The sequence below is a fragment of the Ursus maritimus genome, assembly GCF_017311325.1.
Source record: "Ursus maritimus isolate PB19 chromosome X unlocalized genomic scaffold, ASM1731132v1 scaffold_X1, whole genome shotgun sequence".
Classification (NCBI taxonomy): domain Eukaryota; kingdom Metazoa; phylum Chordata; class Mammalia; order Carnivora; family Ursidae; genus Ursus; species Ursus maritimus.
Window position 1 is genome coordinate 2,758,681 of NW_024423319.1, and position 20,245 is coordinate 2,778,925.

Sequence of the window (20,245 nt, forward strand, 5' to 3'; positions counted from 1 at the left end):
AGTTTTGTTATTTGGAAGGTTGTTTATCACTGACTCAATTTCTTCATAATTAATTGGCCTGTTTAAGGAATCAATTTCTTCCGGTTTCAATCTTGGTAGTTTATAGGTTTCCAGGAAGGATTCCATCTCTTCCAGATTGCTTAGTTTATTGGCATATAGCTGTTGATAAAAATTTCTAATAATCCTTCCAATTTCAATGGTGTTCGTCGTGACCTCTCCTTTTTCATTCATAATTTTAATAATCTGGGTCCTTTCTCTTTTCTTTTGGATAAGTCTTGCCAGTGGTCTGTCAATTTTATTGATTCTCTCAAAGAACCAGCTTCTAGTCCTGTTGATCTGCTCTACTGTACTTCTGGTTTCTGCTTGATTGATTTCAGCTCTAATTTTGGTCAACTGCTTCCTCGTGCGTGGATTAGGCCTGTCCCTCTGTTGCTGTTCCAGCTTCTTGAGGTGAGAATATAAAAACTGCATTTTAGATTTTTCTATTCTTTTGAGTGAGGCTTGGATGGCTATGTATTTCCCCCTTAGGACTGCCTTTGCAGTATCCCATAGGTTTTGGACTGTTGTATTTTCATTCTCATTGGTCTCCATAAATTGTTTAATTTGATTTTTGATTTCCTGGTTTATCGAGTCATTCCTGAGCAGGATGGTTCTTAGTCTCCAAGTGTTTGAGTTTCTTCCAAATTTTTCCTTGTGGTTGAGTTCCAATTTCAGAGCGTTGTGGTCTGAGAATATGCAGGGGATAATTTCAATCTTTTGGTATCGGTTGAGACCTGTTTTGTGTCCCAGAACATGGTCTATTCTTGAGAATGTTCCATGGGCATTAGAATAGAATGAGTATTCTTTGGTTCTGGGGTGTAGTGTTCTATATATATCTATGAGGTCCAACTCGTCGAGTATGGCATTCAAAGCCTTTGATTCTTTGCTTAGTTTTTGCCAGGGTGTTCTGTCTATTTCTGAGAGTGGAGTGTTGAGGTCCCCTACTATTAATGTATTTTTATTTATATGTCTCTTTATTCTGGTTAAGAGTTGGCTTGTGTATCTTGCTGCTCCCCTGTTGGGGGCATATATATTTATAATTGTCATATCCACTTGTTGAATACTTCCCTTAAGAATAATATAGTGCCCTTCTGCATCTCTAACTATAGTCTGTAGTTTAAAATCCAATTTATCTGATATGAGAATTGCTACCCCAGCTTTCTTTTGAGGTCCATTTGCGTGAAAGATGGTACTCCATCCCCTTACTCTCAGTCTGAATGCATCTTTGGGTTCGAAATGAGTCTCTTGTAGACAGCAAATGGATGGGTCATTTCTTTTTATCCAATCTGCAACCCTGTGGCGTTTTATGGGATGGTTCAAACCATTTACATTAAGACTGATTACTGAGAGATATGATTTTAATGTTGCCATGTTGCCAGTAAAGTCTTTGTTTGTATTGGCTGTGACTTTCTGTTCTGTATCACTCTTGGGGCCTTTTTACTTTTATAGAACCCCCCGTAATATCTCCTGTAGGGCTGGTTTCGTGGTTACAAAATTGGTTAGTGACTGGCGATTCTGAAATGTCTTTATTTCTCCATCAATTCTGAATGACAGCCTTGCTGGATAAAGGATCCTTGGCTGCATGTTTTTCTCTGAAAGAGCTTTAAATATGCTCCCCCAACCCTTTCTCTCATTCCAGGTCTGTGTAGACAGGTCTGACGTAATTCTGATGCTTTTGCCTTGGTACGTGAGAAATTTCTTTGCCCTGGCCGCTTTCAATACTGTATCCTTGCATCTAATATTTGCGAATTGCACTATGACGTGACGTGGCGTAGGTTTGTCGTGGTTGAGCTTGGGAGGGGTCCTCTCTGCCTCTTGGACACGAATGTTTGTTTCCCTTGCTAGATTAGGGAAGTTTTCAGCTACAATTTGTTCAAATATCTCTTCTAGACCTCTGTTTTTCTCCACCCCCTCGGGGATGCCGATGATTCTAACATTGGATCGTTTCATTGAGTCAGTAATCTCCCGTAACCTACATTCGTGGGCGTGGATTTTTTTAAGACCATCTTCTATTTTCATTTTTTCCTCTATTAACCCATCCTCCAATTCACTAACCCGTTCCTCTGCTTCTGCGACCCTGGCCGTCAGAGCCTCTAGTTTTGCCTGCATTTGGCTCATAGAATTTTTAATTTCTGTCAGATTCGCTCTCATTTCTGTCCTTAGGGATTCTATATTCTCAGTAACCTTTTCGTTAATAGTTTTTTCAATTCTACTCATCATTTTGACCATCGTTACTCTGAATTCCATTTCTGATAATTTGGTTACATCCATATCCATTATTTCTGTGGCAGAGGCCACAGAATCACTGTCTTTTCTTTGCTGGGGGGGGCTTCTCCTTCTTGTCATTCTGATGAAGAGAGGTTGCGGGGTTTCCAGAGCCCAAATTATTGACTGGGTCCCAGGCCGTGCCCCTTGTTTTATAGGGATCTTAGGGATGTGGGCTTCTTCTTTAAAGATTTTATTTATTTATTTATGTGGCAGCCAACCAGCGAGAGAGGGAACAGAAGCAGGGGAGTGGGAGAGGAAGAAGCAGGCTCCCAGCGGAGGAGCCCGATGAGGGACTCCTTTCCGGAACGCCGGGATCACGCCCTAAGCCGAAGGCAGGCGCTCAATGACTGCGCCACCCAGGCGCCCGGGTTGTGGGCTTCTTGATTTTTCAGCCTGCCTTCTGTGTTCTGGGGGAGGGGCCTGCCGCGCCAATACTCAGGCAGCCCTGTTTGGGTAGAGTCTCCGTGTCCCCTGCGAGGGGGGATGGGGATGGGCACTCCCTGAGCCGGTATTTCCAGGCTTTTGTTCTCTGGCGGCTTTCCCTGGCGGTTTGCTGTGCCTCTTCTGAGAGTCAGAGCAGCAGCGGCCAAATTTCAGCCTCTGTCACGGAACAGAGGGATTGCGGCCCGTTCTCTACTAATGTTCTGGCCACTTTAACTCTGTTTCTGTTGGTGCTGCTCAACCCTGCAGCATCCCGGGATGTGCGCCCCACACCCGGCGTCCCAGCCCTCACTTCCAGGGCCGGCATGTCTCTGTCCTTTGTGTCTAATGCCACCAGCCGCCAGCCACCCCGCGCGCGCTCCCGGATCTCCCGGTCTCAGTCTGGATCCAGTGAGCGCACCGGGATTCCGGGGTTCCGCGAGATGCCTGGTGGCGCGCACACCCAGCTCACGGTCTCAGTTCGCTGTTTTGCGGTGCCGACCACGAGCCCGCCCCGCTCCCGTAAGTGGCTACCGCTTCCCGGCGCCCGAACGCGGTGGCTCCTCCCCTTCCGTTTATCTTCCGGCAGCCTGTGCACAGTTTCATGGCTCCCCGCTTCGTACCTCAATACTCAGCGCTGGAGATGTTCATTTGTAGAGATCCAGATGCATCTTCCTGTGTCTCAGGCTGGTTCCGTGGTTGTTTAGGCTGGTGTGGTACCTATCCAGCTCGACTCGGAGGACCGGCTGAAAACGGTGTCTCCTACTCCTCCGCCATCTTAACTCCTCCTTCCTAGATTGGATACTTCTTAAAGTATTTATTTACTTTTGTAAAGAAAAGCTTTAGGGGCACCTGGGTGGCTCAGTTAGTTAAGCATCTGCCTTCGGCTCAGGTAATGATCCCAGGGTCCTGGGACTGAACCCCAAGTTGGGCTCCTTGCTCACTGGGGAGCCTGCTTCTCCCTCTCCCTCTGCCTGCCACTCCCCATGCTTGTATGCCCTCTCTGTGTGTGTCAAATAAATAAATAAATAAATAAAACCAAAAAAAAAAAAGAATGGCTTCAGGTAATAGAAGAAAATAAATTACACAGGGAAATACACCAAGTTATTGCACTTTAAAAAGGAAACCTTAACATTGACAACACTGACACATGTAATACCTCAACATTTATTATAATTGTGTACACTAATTCAAGTTAAGCAAATGTGATTAAAACACAAGACAATTAAAAAGAAGCAAAAGTATAATGCAACCACCACTCTTAAGTCTGCAGAAGTCTGTGTCTTCTTAGACATGAAAGAGGCTGTTTTGAATAGAAATCAATATTGATCTTACAAGCTTTCTATCAATTTCTTGCATATTGATTTTAAAACCCCTTTAAAGGCAGAGTGTAGCTTAAAAGGGGAGAAGTCAGCCTGTCTTGGACATCTTTATCTGTACTCTACTAACTGGGCCTATACTGACTCGGAGTTGGTACCTCTCTCACTAAGGAGCAGCCTTTCTTTCCCTTTTACTCATTCATTCAGCACCTATGTATCAGTGCCTCCCATGTGCTGAGTCCCATGCTGTGGGCTATACGTGAGGAATACCAGCTCACATTTAGTGTTGGTGCATGACATATTGTGCCACTTTTCCCCTCCAGAGCAAATCTAATGCACATCTATGCAAATAAATGGAGTGTTCCTCTCTATTCATTTGGTGGGAAGACAAATTCACCATCCAATGTGCATAGGACTCACAAACTGGAGCGAGATGGAGACATTTTCTGATTAAATCAAGAGAAGAGACCCTCATTTTTCATCAGAAAAACTTTCAGGTTGTTCTTCCTCTCAAGGACCTTGCAGAGTGATGCTCATCCCAAAGGCAGAGGGGCTTAGCTGAACCTGAGCAGAGTATCAGCTGACTACATGGATGGGCCTGCAGTCTGTTAGAATGGCCAACAGGTTTCTGTGTCCCAGGTACTTGGGACCCCAGTAGTTGCTGCTATCTTGGGACAGTCTGTAGTGAAAAATAAGTTACTGAAGGCCCTGGGCTCAGATCAGCTAGTTTACTGGGGTTTCCCTGGGTTGACAAGCTGTTCTTTGGGAAGGTCTGTGAGTCAAATCTCTACCCAACAGAGAAATCTGAGTTCAGAAGAGCATCTTAGTTCAGAATTGTTTTCATGGGAAGGGGAGGAGAGGGAAGGCGAGCAGTTTGGCATTTGTGGTACTTTATGGGGAGACCTAGGATGCCCAGAGGAGAAGCATGATTTAAAACTTTCCTGTCTTTGTAAGAGTATGCCTTAGGGGAGGCCTGAGGAGGGCAGTGTTACCTGGTAAAATGAGGTAACCTCCGCACAGTGCTTGGTACACAGTCACTACTATATCAATGCTTGGTATTGTGGTTACTGTTACTGAAGAGAACATGGGTTCTGGAGAGAGACAGTAATGGTTCCACTCAATGCAATGACCATCTTCTGAGCCTCAATATCTTCATCTGTAAACTGGGGACAAGAATACCCTCTGGGGCGCCTGGGTGGCACAGTCATTAAACGTCTGCCTTCAGCTCAGGGCGTGATCCCGGAGTTCTGGGATCGAGCCCCATATCGGGCTTCTCCACTAGGAGCCTGCTTCTTCCTCTCCTGCTCCCCCTGCTTGTGTTCCCTCTCTCGCTGGCTCTCTCTCTCTGTGTCAAATAAATAAATAGAATCTTAAAAAAAAAAGAATACCCTCTGCATAGGATTACTATGGGAATTAATGCCATCACTTTGTGATAATGCAGGATAATGTAGTAAGGCCTTGAGAAATGCTAACTGCTTTTCTCCTTTCTTAATCCTGCTGGAGTTGATACACCCTAATACATGCCTACATGCCTGCAGGAAAAAAAACCACCTCAATTATAATGAAAAGTGGGAAGGAGAAGATAATGAAAATCTGCTATATAACTCAATCAAAGGCAACTAACTACTTTTAAACGTGTATGGAAAGTTAATTATAGACATATATATATCTATATATACCTATCTATATAGATATAGATATATCTCAAATAGACAAGCCAAATATTACTCTATGCCAATCCCTAGCATTCAATGTCTACAACTTACCCACTGGATATCATCAAAAGTCTTCAACCTGGCCCCTCAGAAGCTTCAGGGGATCTCTTGCTTTCAAGTCCCAAAGGTACACTTAGAACTGTGACTAGAATGTGGGTTTGCTTCTGTCCCTAAAGTCAGGACACACTGAAAACCATGCTCCTGCCTATTGTACCAGGCCGCCTAAACTCATCAGGAGGCCAACCTGTTTTAGGAAAGCTAAGATTAAATTCTTCTTCAATCCTTTTTTCTTGAGCCTGAAATAAAATCATGGACATAAAGTGCTTTCTAAGGTATAAAAAGCTACACACACAAATAATTATCATAACATCATACTCTACTGGATGTAAGCAGTTCAACTGGAGAGGGACAAAAGCATGAAGAAATTAAATGGGGAGGGAGAAAGTGAGGGAGGAAGAGCCAGCAACTTGGGGCAACTGGGGACAGCCAAACTTGTCCAGGAGTCATCAGCTTCTTCTCAGCCTGGAAGAGCTAAAAGAAAATAGTAGTAGCCATGAGATTGGAAATACACATCCAATTCAATAACCAGTCAATCTTGGGGTGGTTGATATTTCCAGGCATTAGGAGTAACAGTCTAGGTTAATGTGCCTTCTAGAGAGAAGGCAGAACAGGCTTATAGCTGGTGGACAGCCTGATTGCTACCCATTCCCGTTGTCTTCAAGGTACATATGCTGCTCTGTGCTTCTAGCTGAGGAGGTGTGAAGGAGGAGGGGCTGCCAGGATTTGGAAAGGCAGTGTCCTATGGGCACCGGGCCCCATGCAACTTAGACACCTCGGTCAATTCTTCCGGCTTTTAGCATGCAAACCTGTCTTCAGGCAGTGTTGAAAATGCAGTCCAGAGGCTGCCCAAGCAGCCCTTCCCGGTTAGGCCAGCCCTAGGATGGCACCATCCCCTCCTACACATGCTCCCCTGCTGCTAGACTCCCACCTGTATCTTGTTTTACTGAACACCTTGGCTTTTGAGTCCTGATCTGATGCTATACAAGCAATGGTGGAGGTGGTCCAAGGGAATGTAGCAGAGAACCTTGGATTTGAATTTGAAATCCTCGGTTAGATCCTGATTCTGTCATCCACTAGCTAGGTGTTTCCCCAGGCCCTTTTCCTTTTTAGGTCTTTATTTGCTTGTCCTCAAATAAGGCTAACAACATAGGCCTGCCCAGCATCCCAAGACAGCTGGAGGGCTCAACTGAGGTGGTGTCTGGAAGGTGCTTCTTGAGAGGAAGAGATCATGACCCCTGCAACTTAGAAGTGTCTGTGGAGAGGGTCTTTATCTGTGCCACCTAAAACTTCAAAGGCTCATAGGGCTTCCCTAAACATAAAGGTTAAGAGAGATAACAGTATCCTGGGTTGAGACTCGGAGAGAGATCAGGGCACATTTCTTCTCCCTAATAACTTTCCTGGCTACTTGGCACCCACCTAGAAGAGCTTCTCATAGCATTTCCTGCAATGGATGGTGTCACGGTGAATGAAGATCTGATCCAAGAGCTCACCCATTGGTTCACTGCAAATCCCACACTGAAAAAGAAAGCAAACTAGAGGTCAACTTGCAAATGAAGCAACATAAATGGGTGGAGTGTGGAGGGTGCACCTGAGCAGACACTGAGCTGATGGCACACTCTGGACTTTGAAGCAGACAATAAAAAAGAGTAGAAAACAGAGACAAACCTCAAGCAAACAAACAAACAAAAAAACCTCACACAAACTAGCAGGCAGGATGATCACATAGTAATTAGGAGCCCAGGTTTCAGAAATGGGCCTGGGTTTGAGCCCTAAATCCACTACTTACTAGCTGGGTGAGCTTGAGCAAGTTACTGAGGCTCTCTGAGCCTCTGTTTCTTCATATATAAAACAGGCACAGTGGCAGGTTACCATGAGGATATAGTGAGGTAGTCGCCATGTAGTATTCAATCTGGGGTCATACACAAAGTAAGTCATTGCTGTTATAGGAGGGCTGTGGGACTTCAGTTGTGATGTTTAAGGTCCAAAGAAGGTGATATGAAAATTAAATAAAAGGGAAGGCTATTACAGGAGCGTAGCTCTGCTGTCCTCATGACTCTTGTACCTGCCACTCTAGTGGACACCTGAAGGACAAGAGTGGCCAGCTATCTGCAGCAGGCCTTCTGGCAGACAGTCTTGAATAAGAGAAGTCATGAGTCTCCAGGTGTCTGGGTCTCCAGCGATCTCCAAGCCTGCCCTGGGCTGAGCCTTCTGCTCATTCAGCTCCCAGTCCTGCCAAGCCTCTGACATGGAGCACAATCACACAGAGATCAAGCTTTCTTCACACTCTTTGATCCACGAAGGCTCCCTAACTCTGGACCATGTCAGCAGCACCACTGTTCTTGCTTACCTTAAAGCAATAGTCATGGCAGCAAATGTGAAGATGCTCTAGGGTAATCTTTGGACAATCTCTGATCTCCTGGTTGCAGTAAGTACAGATCCTTCCACTTGTTCTGTGAGATAAAAAACAAGAACTTGGCAGTCAGGTTGACATGCAGACTACTGATGTCATGTAGCCAGATCTTCTGGTTTGATACATCCAGGCCTAGATGCCCAGATTCTCAGCCTGCCATCTTTTTCTGTAGTGTACAATTGGTTGCATATCCTTGGGCTGGACTGGGTCTCAGCCCACTATAGACCCTCATGATATTTCCAGAAATTGGTCATGTATCTTCTCCCTACTTGCAATCATATGAGGACCACAGGACCTCCTGGTATGATTCTTATTCCAGGCAGCTTGCCTCTCCCTGACCCCTTGCCTAGCATACTGGGGTACTACCCCCTCTAGAACAGGAAGACCCATGTCTTCTTCTACAGCAGACATGCCCTTGTATGCCCTCCCTGGCCCCCTGTCTTGATGACCCTTCTCTTCATGCCTGGGACCACTAAACCCTGATTCTCAGACCCTACACTCTTGAACTCACCCTGCCCCACGATACTCCAAGGAGCATCACAAAGACAGTATGGCTGTAGAGCCTGATGGGACCTCATGTTGAAGTTTTAAATACTAACTTCTAGGTTGAGTATCTCCCCACTTTGAGGATTCCTGTCTTTGTTCTTGAAAGTCACCCCTGCTTTCCCTCCTCAGAGAGAACCTGCTGAAAGTGCCTGCCTGCCCTGATCCTTCAGGTGTAAATTGGGAGTGCTTTCTTCCAGAGATTTGAGTATGCTTTTGACAGGAGCTAGGGGTGGTACTACCAACCTGGAGCCACATAGGCTCCTCCCTTCAAGGGCCCAGAATCACCGTTAGCATCTCAGGTGCCTCCATCATGCTGCTGGCCCAGGGCTCAGTCTCTTGACAGTGTTGCTAAAGACTCCTGCCTTTATTAAAGCCCTGTATTTTACCATCACCAGTTTCAGCTCACAGTTAGTCAGATAACACAGTAGAAACATCCCTGACCTAGGAGTAGTCAGGGACCTGGGGTTTAGTCCTGGCTCTGCCACTAACTCACTGTGTAACATAAGGCACATTATTTATTCTTTCCAGGCTTGTTTCCTCCACTGTGACCTGAGTGAACTGCATCTCTAAGATTCCTTTCTCTTCTGTTTCAAGAATTTTAAAATAGGACTTCTTTATCATTTAAGACCATCCTGTGACCACTGTCATCTAGTGACAGCTTTTGAAACTGCTGAATGGGGCACTCTCTGCACCCTCATTCAATTCAAATGAATGGCTCTCTCTGGCTTCTTGATGATAGCAACCCACTTTTCTTCATTTTCCACCCACCACTCTCTTTTGTAGTTAAGTTTAGTTTTTTTTCTTTCTGGTCATATGTGCAGGTTTATTAAGTGATCATTTATATTCTAATCCCAAGGGCCTCTCCTGCTGACATGAGCTCCCTGGGCTTCAGATACCACCATTTCCCTTCTCAATAGCCCTTTGAGTTTACCCTCTGGTCTGAGCTGGGTTCAAAGGTTGCCACAAGTGTGACATCCCAATAAGGGAAGCATGATCCAAGCAGCAGTGTGACAGATCTGCAAGTGGATCAGAAGCTAAGCAGAAGACAAAAGCAAATGGACTTAGTGAGGAAATGTTCCTCAGCTGTTTCTTCTCTGTTGACCTGAGAGCTCCCTGGTAAGATAATAGACTTACCTCTCAGAGTACAGAGAGCTGTCACATGCAAGTTTCTTGTCCATGTCACATGAGTCCTCAGTGCTTCTAATACTGCAGAGAGTGTGATGGGGAAGAGAAGGGCAGAATATAGGAGCAAGATGACTACCATGGTCATGAGTGGACATGCTTTGCTATGAAACATGATTCTGCATGACCTGCCATCATCTGTTATGCTGAATGGCAGGGAAAGCTTTGAACTTCATGCCAGGGAGGCATAATTCTCTTGGAGAAGAGCCCTTCCAATGGGGGGCAAAGAATACCTGCTATGCTGAGGAAGATGACAAGAGGGATGGCTATGATTCACTGACCTGTAGGACAGGATCAGGGCTTTTCTCCCCACATATGTGTCTGTGTCACAATGTGACAGTCACCAGAGGCCCACTCACAGCAGAAATCAGACATTAGGAATGGGAACAAATAAAAGAAGGAAACATTCTAACATATTACCTGCGCTTGGGTTACAGGGGGATTGAGGTAAAAGTTTTTTTTTTTCCTTTTTGTATCTTCATTTTTCAATAATATGACTTTTTTTAAGATTTTATTTATTTGACAGAGAGAGACACAGCGAGAGAGGGAACACAAGCAGGGGGAGTGGGAGAGGAAGAAGCAGGCTCCCAGCAGAGGAGCCCAATGTGGGACTCGATCCCAGGACCCTGGGATCACGCCCTGAGCTGAAGGCAGACGCTTAATGACTGAGCCACCCAGGCGCCCCAATAATATGACTTTTGATAATAAAAACAAATGGTTAAAAAAAAAACCTATTGCCAGGGAAGTGTGACTAGCTACATGCCATGGGACACACTTTAGTGATACTGCCATTCTCACAGGAGCCATGTGGTAGCCCTAAGAGGTAGCCAGAAAAACTGTTGCACAGAGGTTAAGGTCATGCTTGGAGTAAGCTGTGAGCTAGAATTTCAGTCCAGGTTCTGTTGTTGTTGTTGTTGTTGTTGTTGTTGTTGGTTGTTTTTTCCTGAGCATTAAGTTTATCTCTAAGCTTCCTGGAAGGTAAAGCAAAAGGGGAAATCACACTAAACTATACAATCCTCCAGTAAAGAAACTCTACTGCTTTTTTCATAAGATATAGCATTTTAACTGAATGTAAAATTCACTTTTAAAATAAATTTAATTGTAAGACTGTGTAAGAATTAAACTTGACAGAGTGGTGGGAATGGGTGAAGAAAAACCAGGAGACAGAGCACAGTCAAGTGACACTCATAGAGGCAAATGCTACATGGCAAGGACAGCTCCCTGAAGAAAAAAAAAGCCACAGAGACAGAAAATAGATCAATGGTGGCCAGGGGCTGTAGCTGGTGGTGTGGGGGATTGCTAATGGGTATGGGGTTTCCTTTTGGGGTGGTGAAAATGTTCACTCTTTAGAGTGAATTTTATGATATGTGAGTTGTATCTCAATAAAGTTATTCACAAAAACCACCGTAAGGAGTTACAGATGAAGAAACTAAGGCTCAGAAAGCTTGAGCATCAAAAATGACCCAATCAATGGGGTCAAGCTGGGGCTTGAACTTGACACCTATGGCCATTATTCCACAGTACCAGTGAAAGGTGGTTCAGAGTCCCCAGAGGCCCAATCCTGAAATAAGGCCAGGGTGTTCCTCTCTGTTACTAAAATCCTCATCCTAGCAGTGAGATGATGTGTCATAAAAACAAAAACAAAACAAAAACAAAAAAAAACGTTCCCAGAGGAATGCTGTGTCAGTGCAGATTACTTTTTAACTGAGGTGGCATGAAGGTATCTTTCCACGTGGCATCACGAAGCAACCAGATGAACAGATGATGAGTGAAAAGTTATACATATATCAGGACCTGCAGTCAAATGTGTGTTCAAATGTGTGCAGTCAAATGTGAGGCACCCTGGCATGCTGCAAAGAGCATGGGAGCTTAAGAGAGGAGCCCTGTGCTCTGAAACACAATGGAATTAACTAGGTAAAAAGTCCCTAAGGGCCTCGCCAGTTCTGTAAAGAGTAAAAAGAATTTTACTAAAGAAAGCTTGTCTACCAAGAAGCAAAACTAGACAGAAAGGGATGGCACTGGAAGTGGGATGTAGGATGAATTAACAATAGAGGAGGAACACAAAGGCACTGACTTGGTAGAACAGCTTGAAATTCATGAATCATGTCTGTAGGCAATTACATCATCCACCATTCAATAAATGATTATACAGAAACAACTCTGGGCCAAGCCCTGGATGAGGTACTGGGGATCCAGGATCATGGAAGGATCTGGGACTTGCTCTTACCTGCCGTAGCATGAAGACACTGGCTTCCCGGAGGACACCTCACTAGCATTTGTGTATTCTTTCACAAAGAGAATCCCTTTGCTGTAGGAGGAGCACAGTAGACCAGAAAGAGGTATACTGAAAGATTCTAGGGGACAGGGCCTGGCCCAAAGGAGGGGTCTAGGGCTGGGAGGGTTCCCACCTGGTTTGAAGGAACTGAAGGAACTTATGGCAAGTCCTGGGAGTAGAAGTGCTGATGGGTTCTAGCCACCACCAGGCAAGGAAAATGGCAAATGGGAGCTGCTGCCCTGCTGAGCGCACTGTGGACTGGGCTGAAATTGAAGCCTGTGGGTTCAGCTTGCTATGTGCATATTTAAGAACCCTAGAAAAAGGCTCCCTGGAAACAATGTCAATATGCTTTCCTTCTTGATGCAGATCTCTACACTATGGGAGGCTTGTCCCCCACCTCCCCAGACTCCACTACAGTGAACTTTCCATCCTTCTCTCTGACTGCATTTTCTTTCCCTTTTATCTGGCCCAGGATAGCCTCCAAGTTTCAGACATAGACTGTTGGTCCTTGCCACTCTGTGTGAATCTCCACCAACAATCTAATCTCTCCCTTCTCAGTCCTAGATAGGTCCCTGGCAACATTGGAAGTCTGCCTCACGTTGGGCTCACCATGGCTCTGAATTTGGCCTTTATCAAGCTGGCCTGATGTTATCAGAGGGCCCTCTGATCTCCCTACCCCCTTTCACCTCTTCAGCTTCCCCGCAATAGCTAATATTGCAGGTGAGGCCAGGAGTACAGGTGAAGCGGTGGGTGTACACCTGCCCTACAGTGAGTAATATGGGCTTTCTCTGGCCTTCCCACACATGTTCCTCAAAAAATATTATTAGCAGGGTATTACAGATGGCACAGCACCAGGAAGTGCTACCTCAGCTTCTTACTGGGATAAGGGGAAGGGGATATAATGAGACTCTGTCCAGGCCTACAAACAGGACTTTATGTTGGGGAGATCTGGGCTACACTATGTGGCCAGTTGACCAACGGGATGCTGGGAGTTGGGGGCAGTACTAGAGCTAATATCAGGGAAGTGACATGGGATCAAAACCAAGTCCTTTAGCTCTAGGGAGGATATAGTCCAAAGAACATTTCCCAGGTTGTCTCTTCTTACCTGGTTGAACTAGAGTCCAATTCACTTGGGGAGGTTGGGATGTAAACATGAGGCTGCTCAGTAGAGGCAGTGACAGTAAGAGTGACCATACAACTCGATGGGTTTCTCACCCTGAAGGAAGTAAATGGAGGGGTGAGTGTGTAAACATTGAGAGCTGACATCTTCTAGCATCAAACAGGGTTTGGGGGGCCTACTCCTGAGACTGCCACTTCAAGGAGTTTAAAAATACGCCAATGTTTTTCAACAGTGCATGCAAATCACTGAGCTTGTGTTTTACAAGATTCCTGAGATCAGTGGGTAGAACCACTTACTTTACATATAAGAAAACCCAGGCTAAGTGACCAGGTAACACCGTGAGTCAGTGACAAGACTTTAATCTTAGAGTATCCTCCCCCACTAGAGCCAAAAGCCTTGGCCTGTGATTCACTTGGTTTGAGGAGAGCATGGGGGCTACCAGGGCCTTGACAGACACATCCAGCTCACGTCCTTGCTGGATGGGACAGCCCCTTCCTAGGATGAGCTCTATCCCCCATCCTCCAGAGAACTCTCTGGAGAATAGAACACCGAGGGAGAGAGGAACAAATGAATTTAGGCAGCACCAAAGAAGAGACTTGAATGCACCTCATTCTGGAAGGCATCTGCCGTGAGCACAGGCAAGAGACTGACAGGTATGATGGTTTTTCTGAATATCTACCACTTGGCTGCACACACAGCTGTTGGCCTGGAAGCTGACCTCCTAGCTGGCTCACAAGGTTTTTCTCTGACCAGGACCTTACTTGCTCTCACTCTGCCCACTGCATGTCAGGGCATTCTGTTGGGCACCACTGCCTTCCCCATTGTGTGCCATCTACTTTACATATACCCACTCTCCAGTGGCCTTGGGACACCTCTATGGGCACACACTGTCCTGGACTGAATTTGACTTCTTTCCAACATGTTGCTGCTCAGATCAGCTTCTGAGTGTGGCTGCTTCCACCTGGCCTGGGCTCTGGGGCATCACTCCCTTGTTAGAGAATCCAGTGCCCAAGAACACAACTAGTTTAAGAGTGGGGATGGAGGAAAACAATCATGATCTTACATTTGCGCAGCTCCCCAGTCTCATCTTCTCAAACTTTGTCATATGTACCTGAATCTCTGGCCATAGTGACTGATCTGTCTCATACCTTCGCACATAACACCACCTTCTCCTCTGGGAAGACCTTCTGGAGTACTTGCTCTCTCACCCCAGGCTGGGTGAAGTACCCTGTTTCCGTGTGCCCAGTCATCCTGTACCTATTCCTATGTCACTTTATGATATAAGAACGAACCATGGAAACTGGAGGAGGTGGACTATCTGGGAGGGGAGGCCCCATGGGAACCTGGAAAGACAGGGGATAAAATACAGAGCCAGAGAGTGAGAAGAAACTGACTGCAAGAGGAAGGAACAACTAGCAAGTGTCTGGCATACTGTGCCAGTGTGCCATACACGCCCAGCACAATAGTTGAAGGGACAGTAGAGCTGCGGGGGCAAGGTAAGAAAATATCCCATGGGGATCCTTCTAGGACTGCAATGTGAGCAATGACAGACCTCCACCAGGATGACTCCTATCCCTGGTCAGGTAAGATCCCATCTCCCTCCCATAGCCTCCTCCTTCTAGTCTACAAGGGCCAGCCCTGGCCCTGCCCACCTGGTCTCCTACCCCCTCCTCACCTCATTTCCTACCCTCCAACCACAGAGCCCTTCTTTCAGTCTCTTCTCCTCAACTCCCTCTGCCATCTTGGTCTTTGTACATGCTGCCCACTTGTGTCTTCCCAGGTTCTCTTCCAGTCTGGCTCTTCCTTGTGCTTCAGGTCTCAACTGAACTGTACCCTTCTTAGCAGAATAGCTTTCCCTGACCATCCTAGCTACAATACCCCCTGTCCCGGCCTCTCTCCATTAGAGGACACAGTTTCCTTCTTTTCTGGGCTTATCACAAATGGAGAGGCAACAGATACAGCACAGTGATAAGCAGTACAGGCTCTGGACTCTGTCTGCTTTCTAATCCCTGTTAGGCCACTGCCTGGCTGAATGACTGCTGGCAAGCTATTCAACCTTCCCCTGCTTCAGTTTCTGTTCTGTAGATCTGAGATAATAGTACCTCCCCTATATGACTGGTGTGAGAATCAAATGAGTACACACAAAGCACAAGAACAGTGCCTGCACATTTTTAGTACAGCAAATGCTAATGGTTATCATTATGGTGTTATTGTTATAGTGTTTATTTGTTGGTGCATCATGCGCTCCCTGAAGGTGAGTGGGCAGGGCCCTTGCCTTCTTGTTCAATGTGTATGTGGCTGCTACCTACAAATGGCTCACAGGAGGTACTTATATATTGTCTCTAGGCTCATGGCTCTTGGTTATTTCCAAACTCATCGCCACCTTAGGGAAAGATCTCCAGAGAGCAAAGGGAGTACCCAAATGTTGCCATACGATGTCACCCTGGCTGTCAGTGGTGGCAGTGGAAGGGTTCACCCAACACTGTTTATCTCCAGGGAGCTCCCATCCCAGGACACACCTTCGTCAGAGACCTTCCATCTCTGTTAATGGCAAAGGCATTCCATATCCTCTCCTAACCCAGGTTTTCATGCTCCAAAGGGATGCCAGAAAACATGGTACTCTGTGCACTTTCTCTGTTCCATGCTTGGCCTAACAGTTGGATGCTATAGCTCCAAACTGAAGCCCATGAAGACCTACCCCTGGGGCATTAATCGCTGGTCACCTTCCCAATACCTCCTAGCCACTCACACCTGCAGAGAGCAACAGATTTACCTAACATGATAGGGTTTGTTCTGCGTGGTGGACCATCAAAAAAACCTGGGCTGTAGCAGGGGCCCAGCACAGCATAACCCTTACCTGCTGGCCTGGCTGTCCAGTTCCACAAGTTGCTCAGGTCTTCTGGGGCTGCCCTGTGGCTCTAGGGTCCTGGGGACTGAAGGCTGCTGGGAGGGTACAGCTGGGTCTCCGTGGCCACCTCTCAGGGCTGCGGGCTTCTCCTGCCAGGTCTCTCCCACCTTGGCAGCCACATTCTTCTCTTCAGAACGAGCCAAGGTGCTGAGGAAGAGTAAACATCCTTATGGAGCAAATGCTTTGGGACCAGGCCTCCTTTATCCACTGCCTGCTGATGTCACCTCCTCTGGCCATAGTGGCTTCCTCTTCCAGAAGATAGGGAAGAGAAGAGCCCAGTATGGTCCCCACCACACAGAGACCAGTCTTTCTCATCTTTGGGAGAACCCCAGTACCACTGCTCCCTTCCCACTTGACAAAGAGTCTCTGAGAACACGTGATGACTTCAATGAGGTTTTAAAAGACATCTTCTAGCTGGAAACAAATAGTGGCATTCCTGTGCCCCTCCTCCCACTGCAATCTTTCTTTTCTCCAAGCCTTCCCCGTCCCAGTCCATCTGTCCTGCCTAAAAAGACTCAAGTCATCTGGTCTCCTTCCCAGGCCCTGGCGCTCAGAAGACTTAAGAACACAGGCAGCCCCGCAGGGGCCCAGCTCTCTTGCAAAGAGCTTCTCCCCTAGGCTTCCCTGGCGGGCTGGGTGAGGGTGACAAAAGGGAAACAGTATCATTATGCTCGCTAATTTTCAAAGAGGCTGGTGACCCCACAATGGGTCAGCAACACCCAAAGACCCAGCCAGACCAGAAATGTGTGACTTGGCCCCATTTGTGATCCTCGAGCGCCATCTGCTGGATGGCGCTGGCAAGACTGCAGCTTAAACGATGCCAAGATCCATCTTGCCCAGGGCAGCCATTTTCCTTATTGATGGTCACATTTCCCAGAGGGCACCGCGGTCGAAGCTCTTGGCTGCAGGAAATGGCTGTGCACGCAGATGCACACAAGCTGAAATGTGTAGGAGCCCGGCACACGCACAAGCAGGCACATACGTATTGTTGTGGCAGCTTTATTTTCACAGTTAAGAGTAATTTGGCCTTTATTGCTAAGTAATCACAGCTATTATTATGAGGCAATTGCATTTTCATCCCCTTTTTACAGATGAACAATCTGGGGTGAGGGATCCTTTGTAGCTCATAAATGGCAATCAAAGGGTGCCTGGGTGGCTCAGTCAGTTCAGCGTCTGCCTTCAGCTCAGGTCATGATCCCAGGGTCCTGGGATGGAGTCCCGTGTCAGGATCCTTGCTCACTGGGGAGCCTGCTTCTTCCTCTCCCTCTGCTCCTCCCCCTGCTTGTGCTTGCTCTCTCTCTCTCTCTCTCAAATAAATAAATTATATATATATATATATATATATATAATTTTTTTTTTTAATGGCAACGAAGATAGAACTTCAATCCCCTCCTGGGGCTCAGTGTGACCATATAGCCAGCTCTACACTTCCCATCACTAAGTGGAGATGGAACTGGGGTAGAAGCAGAAGCAAGAGTTCATTACTTAAATGTCCCAAACAAATAAACAAACAAAAAGGCCCTTCTCAACTTCAGTTTCCTCCCCCACAACAGCCAAACATTATGAAAGAGCTATCTACACTCACTCTTGTGACTTCATTCCGTTTTCCTTGCCGACTCTCCCCTGAAGCTACTAGTGCTTCCCAATATCCCAAATTATCTGTGCCTAGTGCCACTATGTGATCCTTTAGGTCCCTGCCCCCACTGGGGGCTCTCCAGGATCTTGGGGATCCCAAAAGCAACCATTTGAAGCTGAAAAACCTAATTTGAATGCTCTGGATATTTTATCCAGGTAGACGAACTTTAGAGACACCCCAAGGGCTGTTTCTCCTTGTTCCGTCACTCCAAACTTAGTCTACAGTCTCCATAAGATTACTCTCAGGACAAAAAAAGTTTCTTAAAAGCCTCCTCTACAAATATTAGTAGGAAGCTTTAGTCTTCATGTTAAGCAGGTAACCTCAACTTGTCCCATCTGCCACAAACACAACTCTCATAAAAAAATAAAGTGGGGCAAAGATGAGAGCCAACACTTATAAAATCAATGAATTTTGCATTTGTGTGTTTATAACTGACTCACGGCTGAAAACTTAGAATTAAAGCCATGAGATCTTTTTTGTGTCTGTCTGTATGTTTATGTATATACATATGTTATATATGTGTAATATTTTCCTATCTCTGGAAAGTATACCAAATTCACTTACAAAGTCCTTTATTTTCTATTCCAAATGACTTAGAGATAAATAAGCACTTACACTAATTAAATATACCTAAGACTTTCATTAATTAAATAAGCACTTTCTAAACTTTGAATGTAAAAACCAGTATTATAAAAACTAACCCAAATGTTTTAAAAATTCAAGTTCAAAACATTTAGCTAAATCGTTGGCAAACAACACTAGTTTAATATTCCTAGTTTAATAAGAACAGCTATGTCTCGTGAGTTATCAACCTTACATATAATATAAGCACATATTTTTATTCTACTTGAGTATAATCTTCCTAAACTTAATGGGTTTACTAGCCCAATAAGCTAGTATTAAATCTACTAGATGTTTAAGATTACAAAAATATAAATTTGCTTTTAGTCAAATTGAGTCAGTATTCTGACAAACTCTGTTTCAACTGTAATTATGTTTTGTAATATGTTGGCTTAAAGATGGTTTCCAAGATCTTTTTGGAAATTTAAAACCTTACATTCATGCTAAATTAACAGATATTCACTAAATACCTCGATCATTTCTAAGGAAGATAAAATACTGAAACATTAGTTACCAAGCCTAAGTTTATATACTTTTTGCTGCTTATTTTTTATAGTACAGACAGGCTGTAGATAGATTTGTTAATAAATGTCTTCATTTGTCCACACTGAAAAATTATATTATAAAAAAGTATATAACTATAAAATTTTATGAGATATATATTCATAAGCTTTACTAGTCTATTGTAAAATGCTGGTATATGACAAATAGTTCAAAATGATCTACCTCCTAGTTTTCTCTATAAAATAGAAGTTACTAACAGTTAAAAATTATAATCAATATGTATAAATAAGACTACCAAAAGTAATAATGGCAAAGGAGAACAACTTTGTATGGAAGGTATGCAAATATATTTTTGTTAAGGAAAAAGAACAGTTTTGTCCTAAATTAACCAGTGGTTCCAAAATTTTGTAAGATGAGATGTAAATGGATATTTTTAAAATTATAAAAGGTTTACAGAAAAGAAATTTTATTTGTCATGGTCAAAATTTACTAAAGTTTAATTAGACTATTTATAATATTTTCAAAAAGAGCTCTAATATCAAGTATTGTACTGATAGAAAACTAAAATTTGGCTTTCTCTCTGTTGAAATAACAAGATTTTCTTGTTGTGCCTGGGTGGCTCAGTTGGTTGAGCATCCGACTCTTGATTTCGGTTCAGGTCGTTATCTCAGGCTTGTGAGACTGAGCTCCATGTCAGGCTCTGCTTGGTATTCAGCTTGGTACTCAGCTCGGAGTTTGCTTGGTATTCTCTCTCTCCCTCTCCTTCTGCCCCTCCCCCCCAATAAATAAATAGAACCTTAAAAAAAAAGATTTTCTTGGCTCATTGGCCTGCAGTTAATAAAAGGTTAATGGTCTTTCTTTTTTCCTCAGTAATCTACTGTGAAAATTAATGAAGGGAAACCTCATTAAAATGGAGTCAGGAGGCCAGAAGTGGAGCTCTCATGCCCTACCACTCTTTCACGCCCTTTGCAAAACCAACAGGAAGAAGCCTATATTTTACTACTCCAGCAGGAGGAAGATTTTATCCTTGCCTGGCAACAGCCAAGCCCATGATAGCCTGTCACAACTCAGCCAATGAGAAGCCACTACTACACTTAGAAGTCCCAGTTTACTCCAATGGACGTTTTGTTTATAACAAGCCCTCCTAATGTGTTTCCCTTTCTTCTATAAAAGAGTGTTCCTCTCCTTTGTTCTCAGCCTTGGTTTTGCTGTAGTTTTTATG

At 44.9% G+C, this 20,245-nt stretch overlaps 1 protein-coding gene across 7 annotated transcripts in view; it reads right to left on the reverse strand.

The window, feature by feature from the left end:
- Positions 1-5,333: 5,333 nt before the first annotated feature.
- ZNF185 (zinc finger protein 185 with LIM domain) overlaps positions 5,334-20,245 on the reverse strand; it is a 46,681-nt gene continuing 31,769 nt past the window's right edge. For 2 of the 7 annotated variants that reach the window (XM_008703027.2, XM_040627125.1), the window contains 7 exons: positions 16,212-16,409; positions 13,340-13,450; positions 12,187-12,267; positions 9,912-9,983; positions 8,169-8,271; positions 7,238-7,336; positions 5,334-6,292 (listed from right to left, as the gene is read on the reverse strand). In XM_008703027.2, the coding sequence (XP_008701249.2) occupies positions 7,238-7,336; positions 8,169-8,271; positions 9,912-9,983; positions 12,187-12,267; positions 13,340-13,450; positions 16,212-16,409 (664 nt within the window). In that variant the 3' untranslated portion in view covers positions 5,334-6,292. Of the gene's footprint in view, positions 6,293-7,237; positions 7,337-8,168; positions 8,272-9,911; positions 9,984-10,662; positions 10,931-12,186; positions 12,268-13,339; positions 13,451-16,211; positions 16,410-20,245 lie in introns of those variants that run through there. The other 5 variants (XM_008703028.2, XM_008703031.2, XM_008703033.2 and 2 more) reach the window with 5 other exon arrangements.